Below are 13,302 nucleotides of genomic sequence, written 5' to 3'. Positions count from 1 at the left end.
GAACCAGGGCCAAAATCTCCTCCAGTTTTCTGCAAGGTTACCGCTAAGGTTCAGACTGGGAGGGGGTTGTAGGCGCTCCACGGTTCGTTGATTTCTGACACAATGTAAAGGCACGACTACAAACAAAGACGTCCGCCCTAAAACTCATTTTATTACCCAAAATGCATCAGTGATAATATTACATAATAAGGGGCATAACTCGGACAGTCTTACAACTAGACCGTTACAGTCACAAGTCTGTTCAATGTAAGCAATGATGAGCTTGTATTTGATCTATGAGGCTCCGAAGTAATATCAAAAGCAAGAAGAAGTATTCGAAGATATGGCGTAGTTCAACAACTACATCCTACCTTGTCTGTTTCATTCTGATACATGAAACATGTATTATAACTTTATACTATAATAGCATAATGTGACTGCACACTATCGTGATTCTCAAAAATTCACGAATGAAACTTCATAACTGCCCCACCGAACAGATATGAAGAACCTCCGGTTGCATCGGTCAATGGGTGTCTTTTTATGGCGCCACTCCGAAATCCGAGTACATGACTCGGAGAGATATATACGTATCTGCATGACTGTAATATACGGAATTCCAGCATTTTGTTCACGGATTTTCTCTTGATCTCGAACATGCCAGGAGAAATAATCCGTGCCCGATGATGAATTAGCTGAGATCCAATGCCAGGTCAGGATAGGCACTGCAGGCATGAGGAAATGACAACCTCCGAGAAGTTCGCCAACCACGTGTTCAGCCGAATCATTCCCGTCAGTATCATTTCCTCCAAGGTGAATAAAAATCAAATCCGGCGTAAACATTAACAACTGGTTACGTCAATACGTCATTCGCCTTAGCACCACCCTTCCCTATAAACTTCGTCACAGTGGTGCCATAGACGAATTCATCCTTCACCATTCGGGCGATGTGACTGGATCCCATGATGGCGATACGATGAAGTTTCTTCTTCGGGTGGACAATCGATTCTCCACCAGAAAAAGATACTTTTCTGTCACCTTCGCCGCCAAGACACATGGTCAACTTCATGCTTTTTTCACAAGACATGATGAATTAATTAGATTATTTTAGTATTTATAATATTTAGAACTTAACCTGTAAGTTATTGCGCGGCTTCAGTACTCTCTGATTTCAAAACTACGCGGTGCTACTAACTTCCGGTAATTTCTGCAAGGCTAAAGTAGTCGATAACCTTACTGCGGTCAACTATTGCGGGCTAGCTTGACTTTACCCCAAGGTGTGGGTTGAACGTGGTTTCAAAATGACGTAACTTCCGCAGACCAGACAGAGTTTGGTATCACTTTAGTCGAACTACAGTGACCGTGGTAGCTGATCAAACTCGCTCAAGATGTCAGCCTTCTGCAGCAGACTCGTCGGTAAAGTAAACAGAACTTTTAATATACAGGTAATAAAACATGTACCATATCGATGTTCGCTATAGTGTAGTACTGTCATTATTTGGCAATATTGCTTTTAGCATATTCGTAGTATTTTAGCTATATGCGTTCGAATGTAACGGATATCAGCCAACCGTAAATATTGTACGTGGCGAATTGCGGCAAAACTTTTAGCGCGCGCGCGGAAATAGGACGTGAGAATGCGAGTGAGATACTGAGCGGATGTGATGTAATGTGTAGTAAGCCTGTTTGTCCAGTAAGTATTCTCTATGTATAGTAATTAAGTGTTGAATGTTGGGAAGTTTTTCCTGGCGCACTGGTCACTTTGGACAGACCGCTCGGAGCTTCAACATCGTGGGTTTTCCCCGGGTACTCCGGTTTCCTCCCACAATAAGACCCCTCGCGCGCTTACATCCGGGCCAACAAGAGTGATTAGTATAAGTTGACATAACTTGTTTCGCAATTGTTGTAAAATAAATAAAGTTCATATATTTATATTCAACATCGTCGTAGTGTGATAATAGCCAGCCTAGTGACCATGAGAGGTAGCGGCACTAGAGCCTAGAATTTTAAATGTAAGTACTATGTGTAGAATATTAGCGTAATTTAATATTGTATCTACTTAATAATATATTTGATTAAAGGCATATTTTTGTTTAAAAGTAAAGTTTATATTTTGGAAGTGTGTTTTAATAGACAGGTGAATCCGAAGAAGCATAGTTTTTAATGTGTGTATTGTTTTATTTACAGTGTGTACTGAACGGCTGAGGGCTCGGCGGACTTTTTATTTGGGTATCTTTTATATATGTAGTATAATTGGTAACCAACTGTTATTTCTGTAGTTGTAATGAATATATATGTATATTCAGTATTTCAAACCAATGTAACTGACTACAGTCAGAGTGATCTGGTTATATGGTTATATGATATGGTTATCTTATCGTATCATTGTGTATGTATTGTTGTAATATGATGTCTTTCATGTTATAGGGTTTTTTGTGTTGTTTTAATAAAACTGTGAACAACTATTACAATAGCATGTAAATACAAACGTAACACTGTTTTATAACACTTAATTTTTTACTCAACAAATGATGGTGCAATCATACCTCATTCCCCCGAACAGTTCGAAGTTCAGTCATTACATTAAGTAACTTCATGCAGGCTACTAGTGGGATGAACTTATGATTTTCATTTGTACGGAACGGTTGACATACGCTTTATAATTATCGGTGATCATTGTATGACAAATATCGACTTACAAAATGTACATGTGCATAGTTATTTCAACTTTGCTAAAGGGGGGTAACTCTCCCTGGATTTTTTCCCCATTTTCATACTTTCAGAAACATGACAGAAAAATTATATAGTCATAGATTAATTCATAAGAAAGCAGTTATAATATGGTTCTATATGGAAAATTGAGTTGAATTGTTGATATGAGGTAGGCAGTGCCAGGAGAGAGCAAAGCCTATATGCCACAATGACATTTTTGCTTAAAAGTGTCAAGTAAATAGAACGCTAATACATTTTGGTTTACTGATGAATGTGTTTCAGGAAATGAAGAAAATTTGGCATGCTACAGTAAGGGATCGATTTTGCAATTATTGTATTGTTGACCTTCTGTGTGCTGGTGTTTATACATGTGACATCATGATACTGGTCGGCATCATATGTCGGGTAGTTAGGGCAATAAAGAAATTTTATTTCATGCTCATTTCATTTGTGCAAAATCATCTTTCTGTTCAGTAAAAAAAAATAAAGTAAGTCAAAGAAATTAGGGAAAGCAAACCCGGTGTCATATTATTTTATATAAACATTAGCTACGGGAAAGTGCAAAGCACATATGCTCTGTGCCTTTCACTTCTGGATGCTTCACACCTTTCATTTCCAGAAGAATTTCATTTTCTCAGATGAAGCCATTCCTGGGATCTCTTAACCTGAATGTGAATGAAACATGGTATTACACATGTTACTGGTACAAAGATTTGATCAGGAGTTAAAGGCAGCCAAATAACTTTGCTCATATAATTCAGTGTTTGACATAAATAACATCATTGATTTAGCTGCCAACTGCTGTCAACAAGTCAGATTTGTATTACATGTATAGGTTCATCTGCCAAAATACTGTAGGCTGAAGAGCAATCCGAGGTCTCAAAGGGAAGAATACTGAATATGAGATGGCTAGCAGTGTAAAATCTTTTAAATGATTGTTTGTTTTTTTCTTGTTAAAGTCCTATAAGATTTTAATTTTAATTAATAGAATGGATGTATACGCCATCTGTCCGTCTCCTCTCCATGCTTTGTTGGAGAACAAGCCAAGATGTTTCCAATTGTTAAAACCCCAATACTCCCTGAAGGCTCATTTAAAGGAAAGACGGTCTTCATAACAGGAGGAGGCACTGGTCTGGGAAAAGGGATGACAACAATGCTGGCTCGACTGGGAGCAAAAGTTGTCATTACCAGTCGGTGAGTCACTGTATTAAGACTTCATTACCAGTCGGTGAGTCGATCGATGTATTAAAACTCCTTCAATTTCATTTTTCATTGTATTTTTTTTACCTAGATAAGATGAAATGTACTTCATTTAAGAAATATGAGATGCAATGTAAAAGTAAGTTCTGATATTTGCAGAAGGATAGATGTACTCGAAAACACTGCAGCTGAAATTAGTAAGGAAACAGGAAGTAAGGTAAAATCAACTAATAGTACACTTCATGTAGTAGTTGCCTTATGTATTTAAGTATTAAGTAGTTTACAACTAAAATTACAACAGCCTAAGGTCTAGATATATATATATATAATTTGAACGCTGTAATTGTCCACAAATGAGAGTTTTACTTCTGTCATCAACAGCATCAGTGAAACTGATGAATGCCCCTCGAAAAACAACTCAGTTGTAATTTAGGGGTTTTGGGCCCTGACTGTGGTACACTGCACATTATCTTAATATGAACAATGTATACATTAGGGATCATTATCCTAGTTTAAATAAAAGTTATGCTCTATACAAAAAAGGACTGACGGAAAATTAGACGGATGGACAAATCAGTGGCTTTATACTACCAAGAACATTTTCGGGAATCATGAAATTAGGAAAATCATATTTGACTTATTAGGTCAGAAGTTCATTTAAAAAATAGATTATTCTATTTTAGCTATTTGTGTATCACATAGTAAAGTACATTAGAAAGTTCAAAGAACTATACATAATTAGACTTATGACACATGTACATCATAACCATGGTTTCTATCAGTTGCAATGTTACCATATAAATGTAGCCTAGAGTTTCAGTGGTTGACACTATTCTGTTATGTTCTAACAGGTGCTTGCCGTGGCTGCTGATGTGAGAAAACCTGAGACTGTGGAAAAGGCAGTTGACCAATGTGTAAAAGCGTTTGGTCTACCAAATGTTGTTATCAACAACGCTGCAGGAAATTTCATATCACCATCAGAAAGACTTTCTCCTAATGCTTGGAAAACCATCACAGACATTGTACTAAACGGCTCGGCCTATGTCACTCTGAATATTGGCAAGCGCCTTATAGCTGCAGGACAGGGTGGGTATTAGTGAGATAATGTGCCCAATTTGTTTGTATCAGATGATATACATTAGTGTGAATAAAAAAAACTCTTAATATATTTTGGAAAAATAAAAAAGGGTAGAGGAGTCAAACGTCCTGTGGGTGGTACTGGTTGGAAGTTGTATCGGTAGAGGAATCCTAGGCAGATACAGTAGAGCTCCATAGACAATAGGTAATCACAACTAGATATAGGATGGAGCATCAACACCAGGGATTCCGTAACTTAAATTTTATTTTGTGACATGTTTCGGTTGGCTACGACCGTCTTCAGAACAATTTAACAGAAAAGGATAGCTAAAGTGTAAATTACGGCTCAAAAAATTAATTGTTCAGATCACGTGATGTACAATAGTTCAACATTTCCCGCTCAAAAATTAGAAAAAATACATTTGTATTGACTGTTCAGAAGACAGTTGGCCTAACCAAAATATTTTGATAAAAGGATGTGCTTTATATCATAACAAACTGTTTTCCTCTTTAGGTGCTGCCTTCCTTGCTATCACTACCATATACGCAGAGAGTGGATCAGCTTATGTTTCTCCCAGTGCTGCAGCCAAGGCAGGAGTTGAAGCCATGACAAAGTATCATGACTCATAATCTTTACAATGTTCTTTGTTTTTACTTGTCAGATTTCAACTTCTGTTTTATCACATAGGATGAAAAATTTTACCGTTCACATCTTTGAAATTCAAGAATCAATAATTGTGTCACCAAATCAACATGTAAAACATTTTGTCATTGTTGACTGAAAACTGAAATATATGAAGAATTTTATAACTGTTTGACAATGTTATTTACTATACATACTGAATCATTCAATGAAAGGAAATTCAAAATATGTAATAATTCAAAATATCAAGATAATGAAAAAAAATATAAGGCTTACAGGAAATGAGAATTGTCTCATAATTTGACATCGAAAAGTTTTTCTATGATTCATAAGAATGGATGTCAGAAGTTTTGGTCAAATTGTTATCACATGAATATGGCTATATACCTAGCTTGACTCTAGTATTATTGTTATTAAATTAGGGGTATATGTTGTAGGAAGCTTAACATTTGACCTTGAGATGATAGTAATGCCTTGGCCTCTGGTCGTAGGTAAATGGAGGAATACAATATATACAATAAAAAGGTGCTTAGAGTCTGAGAGCAGTTGTTCCATTATGATTTTAGTCTACATTTGTGAAAAAATTACTTTCTCCATCAGCAGTTGCAGGCTCAAGAAATATGTGACAGTTTCAATATTGGATAACAATTTCTATTACTAAGTAGTTCTGTTTTTATATATCAACAGGTCTTTAGCTTCCGAGTGGGGAAAATATGGAATAAGGTTGAACTGCATTGCCCCAGGACCTATGAACACTGTGGTAAGCGGAGTTAACTTACAGGATATACGTGTTTTGAAATTCAGTGGTTAAGAACTTCTAAAAATCTTAATCAATACAATGTGGCATAGATCCTTCTGTTTCTTATATTGGTGATAACAGTGACAAAATTTGATTTTCCTGTTACTCCTGCATGTTAATATCCTAACCTCACATTCTAATGTCCTATTACTCCCACATTTAAATGTCCTACTATCCCAACATTGAAATGGCCTTCTTCCCCTACATTGGAATGACCTACTACTCCACACTGGACTGACCTACTACCTCCACATAAGAATGACCTACTACCCCCACATTGGGTTGACCTACTTCACCCACAATGGAATGACCTACTACAAGACATTTGAATGTCCTACTACCGCCATATCGGAATGACCTACTACCCACATTTGAATGTCCTACTATTCCATCATGGAATGACCTTCGACCCCACATTGGAATGACTTACTTCCCATCATTGGAATGACCTACTACCCCACATTGCAATGACCAACTAGCCCCACATTGGTTGACTTACTTCTCCCACATTGGAATGACCTACTACCCCACATTTGAATGTCCTACAACCCCATCATGGAATGACCATCGACCCCACATTGGAATGACTTACTACCCATAATTGGTATGTCCAACTTCCGCTATATTGGGATGCCCTACTACCCCTACATATGAATGTTTTACCCCAACATTTTTGAGTGACCTACTACCCCCATAGTTTAAATGCCATACCACGACCATATTTGAATGCCGTACTGCCCCCGCTACATCATATTTGTTGAAACCCCGATATCCATAGAAATTTTGTATTATCTTTTTTATAAATATGTAATCGAATATGTCTACTTCTGATAGGATGCATTTAGCCGCCTTGACCCCACTGGTCAGTTTATAGATAGTAAGAAGGAAGTGTTGCCAGTTGGGCGCCTTGGAGAGGTTGAGGAGTTATCTAACCTGGCTAGCTACCTTGTCAGCGACTATGCAAGCTGGGTAACAGGGGAGGTACCTTCAAAATCATTGATATGTTTTAGCTGATTCTTTTCCAAAGCTATGCTACTGCACATATATGTTTCCTTAAGGCTGTTTTTTAAATCAAAGCAACTAATTTTATATTTTTAAAACAAATCTGATATATCAAAAGCAACATTTTAATTTTGATTCCTTGTCCTATTGGCAGAGAGCAAGATAGATACATCATAGTGATGTAGATATACATTTACAACTATATATTATTCCAGCTATCATTGTGATCTATCTATAGACTAGTCTTATTTCAACCATCACAATAACCAAATCATACATAAACTTTATTTATTTTACAGCAATTGCGAAACAAGTTATGTCAACTTATACTAATCACTCTTGTTGACCCGGATGTAAGCGCGCGAGGGGTCTTATTGTGGGAGGAAACCGGAGTACCCGGGGAAAACCACGTGGTCTGGCAGGTGACCCCTTACCTTTTCACCTCCGTTCCGGGAATCGAACCCCGGTCGAAAGGCGAGTGCGGTACCACCGACCACCCATATATATTAATCTTACTACTAATACATTTCTTGTTTCAGGTTGTTCGCTTTGATGGCGGAAAATATGTTGGTAGAGCAGGATCGTTTAATGAACTCCACCAGGTAACTAAGGAGCAGTGGGACATCCATGAAGAAATGATTCGTAAAACCAAGGGCCCTTGATTGGTGCAAATATCTTTATTAGGGAAAACTAAATAAGTAAATAGGGGAAAAAACAATCCCTGTTTATACTCCAGAAAATGACATTATATCATTAATCAGTGGTCATGATTGTACCTGTCTGACTTGCCTGTATATATCTAATGTTTACAGTGTGTTTGAAGTATGATTTCAGTAATGGCTATAGTTGATGCAATAATTTGTTCAATTTTATGATGATAAATAGCTTATTGATAATTGTTTACAAGGTAACCAGATCTCAGCCATCTATATAATGTTTTACAAATTACCCTTTCATGAAGATGGTATTGAAATATCTCAGGCCAGCAATAATATAAAGAATACTTTTTTTCTATTTTTCCTTTGGCCTCAGTTGATGAGTTTACACGACTGAAAAAAGGATCTAATTTGTTAACAGTTGATTTTTTCCAGTTGTCTTATTCTGTGATAATGTATGATTTTACAATAAGAGTACAAATGTATGCAGATGTTTTCAAGCAAATCTTAGGTTATTAAATTATTTTTGTATGAAATGGTTTGTCACATGTTTGTTTTAAATCGTAACCATGCTAGTTATAGCTTACTAAGGTTGTATTTGTTTGTGAACAGCACATACACTTGTGTATTTACCCGATACTCTGCATAAAATTTGTGATCCAGTGACCATTTTCGAATTTCTCAATGTGCTTACATTTGGACATTTCGCTAGAGTATTCCCACAAATTTCGCTTGTCCAAATTGACACAGAGGAGATATTTTGATGCTAACAACAGTTTAACAAGTCGTTAGAACGAGTTCTTAAAAAGAACAAAACAACCAGAAACTTAGCATCTTTGACGGAATATCCCTTCAATCATACATTTCTCAGATCTGTTGAGTTTGTAAGTTGTTAAAAGTACCTCTATGTTAAAAGGGAATGCCTGGTTACATCTAGATATATTATTTATTTTTATTAGTTGAGGCCTAGCCGTGATATTTAAACCCTATCGGTGAAATCACAATGCTGAAAGTTTTAATGACAAGCAAACAGCCTAGTATTAATTCATGCCATATTAGTTTATATTTTGCGTGAGGAGATGATATCATTTTGTTCTCAGAACCAAACGACGTAAAAATCAAAAACTCTATATCAGTTGATTACATAGTTTGTTACACTTGTACAATATTTTACAAGGAGCTCCATGCTCTTTTCCTCCTCATTAGAATCGGAGTATATTGTATCTTTTTGTATTAATCATTGAATGTTATCTTTCGATGAAATAATTTCATAACCTTGATTCATTTCAATTTCTAGTAAAGAGGGCGATAAAAGAGAACTTGGTATCAATATTTGCTACTGTCTATCTGACAGAATCGAAAAAGTGAGTAATGTTTTAAGCAACCTGAAAATCTCCAAGCAATTTGTTTTGAGAAAACATTATATATAAAAAATGGCATGACCAGAACCAGACCTTAAATCATCAAGGGTATTCTCTTCATGCATCAACGAACCGTTTCTGGTACATGTGGCACATGACATGATATCTGGCATTAAATCCAGAAAGAATGCCATTCGCAAACTTAGTCCTAAAGTTTGTATAAAGAAGGAACGATGAAAGATACAGACCGGTTCGTACAGCCAACATCGTACATAGAAAAGAACAGATGATTTTTAACAGCCAGCATCGTATATAAAGTAGAACAGATCGATTTTTACAGCCGACATTTTGTAGAACAGGTCAATTTGTAGAGACAACTTTTTGTATAAAGAAGAACTGATGAGTATGTATAACCAACCTTTTGCATAAAGAATAACATATTAATTTGTACATCCATCATTTTGTATAAAGAAAACACAGACGAATTTGTACAATCATAAGCGTACGCTGTGAGACGATTATCTGTAAAGGAGAACCTACTTACTGGATAATAGTATTACTGTGAATATGGAAGAAAATCTTAATTTTTTTTATTGATGTGGCAACTGCATGTGACTCGACAGAGTATAACATATACTGGACATTGTTACCAGTACATTTTGTAACCCCGAGTGTGAAATCATAGAAGCGTGTTGATTCAAAGGGACAAAACCCATAATGTTCAGCCTATAAATGGATTTTGAACACTATTCCAGCGGTAAGACATTTCAATGCTGGGTTTTAGAAAAAGAATAGGTCGAATTACAGAGATCTAAAAATAATAGTCTAGATTCTTTAAGAAATTCACACTATATGTTAACACGGATGTCATCCCGATAAGTAATACAATATTTAGTTAATATGTAGTTGAAATTCGTTGTCTCGAAATTCCGTTTTAGTCGAAATACTTTTCAAGTCCCGATGTTTTTTCCTTCTATATCTTTGTAATTTTAGTTCGGAAGAAAAAGATATAATTATCCTAACACCCTTTCATTTCTACGAATTTACTATATCTTCTATTGTCCCTAACACGAACATAACAAAATGGTCTTTTTTACTGGCCAGTTTATGCCGATAAATATTAATTATATAACCTATGACATTTCCTGTTTACGACAGTTTACATCCAATCAGGAAGAGACGTACTGATATCATACTTGAATCGTCATTAGCGACGGTACGATCAATACACAGTCTGCCTATGCAATTTGTGTATCCTGTATCCTCATGGCAGTCATTTTCACATTTTAAATTGGTCTCGGAAGCTAGTCATCAACCACAGTACTAAATGTCATTCCAAATATGATAATAGATAACTACTTTACAATGTGTCAATACTGCATTGTTATGTTAACGAGTGGCAACGTTTGACTCTCGAGTCCTACTGTTACATTAACAATCTTAATAGCCCATGCATCGAGACAGACAGTTTAGGGAGGCACAACCGAACAAAGGAGCAGTTTCGCAAAATTTGACTTTTTAAAAACAATATCTAGTTGCTCATGATAGTAATTTACTCCAAAGTGTCTTTTTAGTTCAAATAAGGATTGATATCCTAAGTAGTTGTTGAACGTAATACTGAACATCACTATGAATACCTCTAAGGCAGAGAATGGCACGTTGGTCGAGGAGGGATGTGATTACTGTGAATATCCTCCGGATATTGTGGAGATACATGTAGCAGCATCATTCATTGTTCCAATGATGGGGTATGCCTACCCGATCCTTGCTCTTTTGACGATACTTACAAATGTGATGGTGGTGGTGGTGTTTACAATGAAGATAAGGACACCAACCTCAATCATCCTGGTTGCTCTCGCTTTGTCAGACACCTTGACCTGTCTCTGTATGTTGCCTGATTCTGTGTATTTTTACACCTTGAAGAACTACCAAACGTACGTGCCTTTCGGATGGTGTGTATACCGCCAGTACATTGTAGCGGGTCTGTATAGAGTGATGAGAACATGCTCAAATTGGATAACCTTAATGCTTGGCCTCCAGAGGTATGTGATTGTGCGTCTTCCCTTCAAAGCTAACCGAATTTGTACAGCAAGGCATTCTGTTCTTGCTTGTATCGCTGCTTGTGTCATTGCTATTATAATTCATCTTAATCTTTTCCTGATCTTCGAAGTGAAACCATTTCCAGTTTCTTCGGAGACAAATGAAACACTCGAGAATGCATGCTATTTACAAGTTCCTGAATATTATATTCAATCAGTTGAAGACATAGGTAAAGCCATATGGATGTACTTCATCATATCCGGCATTTTCTCCCGATTCTTGCCATGTCTTCTGTTGCTGATTTTTACATGCCTACTTGTGTTTGAACTTCGAAAAAGTCAACAATTAATCTCCAATGCGTGTGAAAACGCGCTCTCTAAAAGGAACAATCAACAAATCACACAATCTGTTGTGGCCGTTCTTCTCATATTTCTCATTTCCGAGCTTCATGATGCCGTAGCGTTCGGTATTTACGCGTACGAGATAGCGTCTGATCGGTTGGCGTCAGTTTTGACAGAGAATGTGGATGCTATTTGGGATTACGTAGGAGTTATGCTGTCCCTGGTTGGATTCCAGTGCAATTTCTGGATTTACTTGCTGATGAGCTCTCTGTTCAGATCAGCCATGAAAAACATATGTTCGCTATCACACCGTCGCCAGAGTGAGACAACTATGCTGTCTTATCTTCAGGAAAATCGCTCCCTGATCAAGGTCACCAAGACGAGTTCAGATAAATAGGAATCGTTTTGCACTAAAGGTGACAGCTAATAGAATTAAAGTTTACTTCTGATCAGTTTTTATTTGTATTTAAAACACACATAAGTTATAATCATAATACAAATATGTGTCATTATATAATCGAACTTTTGTCGTAACAAAGACCAATTACTCATTTTGAATTTGAAATAAATATTTGAGCTTCTTTCAAAGTTAATAATTTGTCATGGCTTTACTATTATGTTTTACACATATGAGTAAAACTGGTTTATTGAAGTACCCTGCAGATAATTCGCGAAATGTAATATTCAGTATGATATACATTCGTCAGAAAAGTTTTCTACTAACTTGCGTGTGTGTCAAAGAAATTAAGTGTTGGAAACTAACATTAATATGACTGCCACTAGATGGATTCTGTTAGAACTGTCTTTTTAAAGCTACCAAAAAGTAAACTTTCGCAAGATCGGTAGAACGGTATGTTTACAAGAACAAATCTAAAAGAATTCGTTTAGTGGCGGCTTTTAAATGTCTTACAATGTAAAATTATTAGGGGGAAAAGTCCAAAATACTTTACAACATTCGATTACTTATATTATCACATATGCAAATTAGTAGAAAAGTGTTTAATGTTTCCATCAATGTACCGTGTCACTGTGTTGTAACCTATATCAACCCATTGAATGTCGACCGGTTCTCTAAAAGGTCGTGCTTTGATAATCTCTTTTGGTAGTTATTATTTCCAGATGTTTGCCGTACCCCTACATGTTACGTTTCAATTCATATATATATTTTTTTGACTCGATACAGGTAGTTGACATTTTAAATGCCATGCAATATTACAAATACGAAACTGATTGTATATCTTGTTCTCATTTGAGAACGTAACATTACTTACTTGGATTGACCAATGTTTATATGGCGGATGTCGCTGATGAAACAGAGGACGCTTAATCTTCCGGGACACCTGGTCTTATTCTCCTCGTAATTTTTTCGGGAGTCTCCGTGTAAATCTTTGTTTTGTACATGTTTTGCCCCTGTTTTACAGAATTTGACTTTGGATTATGATTTGTGGCCATGTTGTTATTTTCTTATTTTTTATTGAATCATGGGGTAAGT

The 13,302-nt window shown here is 36.4% G+C and overlaps 2 protein-coding genes across 2 annotated transcripts; both read left to right on the top strand.

Annotated features, from left to right (window-relative positions):
- The first annotated feature begins 1,367 nt into the window (after window positions 1-1,367).
- Window positions 1,368-8,074, top strand: LOC132554933 (2,4-dienoyl-CoA reductase [(3E)-enoyl-CoA-producing], mitochondrial-like). The gene is made up of 8 exons (XM_060219263.1): window positions 1,368-1,424; window positions 3,680-3,885; window positions 4,051-4,108; window positions 4,743-4,977; window positions 5,483-5,582; window positions 6,299-6,371; window positions 7,245-7,391; window positions 7,952-8,074. The coding sequence occupies exons 1-8, from the start codon at window positions 1,368-1,370 to the stop codon at window positions 8,072-8,074; spliced, it is 999 nt and encodes a 332-aa protein (XP_060075246.1).
- Window positions 8,075-10,903: 2,829 nt separating this feature from the next.
- On the top strand, window positions 10,904-12,343 carry LOC132555030 (sex peptide receptor-like). Its single transcript, XM_060219367.1, has one exon. It carries the CDS (start codon window positions 11,059-11,061, stop codon window positions 12,205-12,207), a length of 1,149 nt encoding a protein of 382 aa, XP_060075350.1. The 5' UTR covers window positions 10,904-11,058; the 3' UTR covers window positions 12,208-12,343.
- Window positions 12,344-13,302: the final 959 nt, after the last annotated feature.

This window comes from Ylistrum balloti, unplaced genomic scaffold, assembly GCF_031769215.1.
Source record: "Ylistrum balloti isolate Yb309-2 unplaced genomic scaffold, AGI_CSIRO_Ybal_v1 Utg370450, whole genome shotgun sequence".
Classification (NCBI taxonomy): domain Eukaryota; kingdom Metazoa; phylum Mollusca; class Bivalvia; order Pectinida; family Pectinidae; genus Ylistrum; species Ylistrum balloti.
This window is presented reverse-complemented; position numbering and strand designations above follow the sequence as displayed.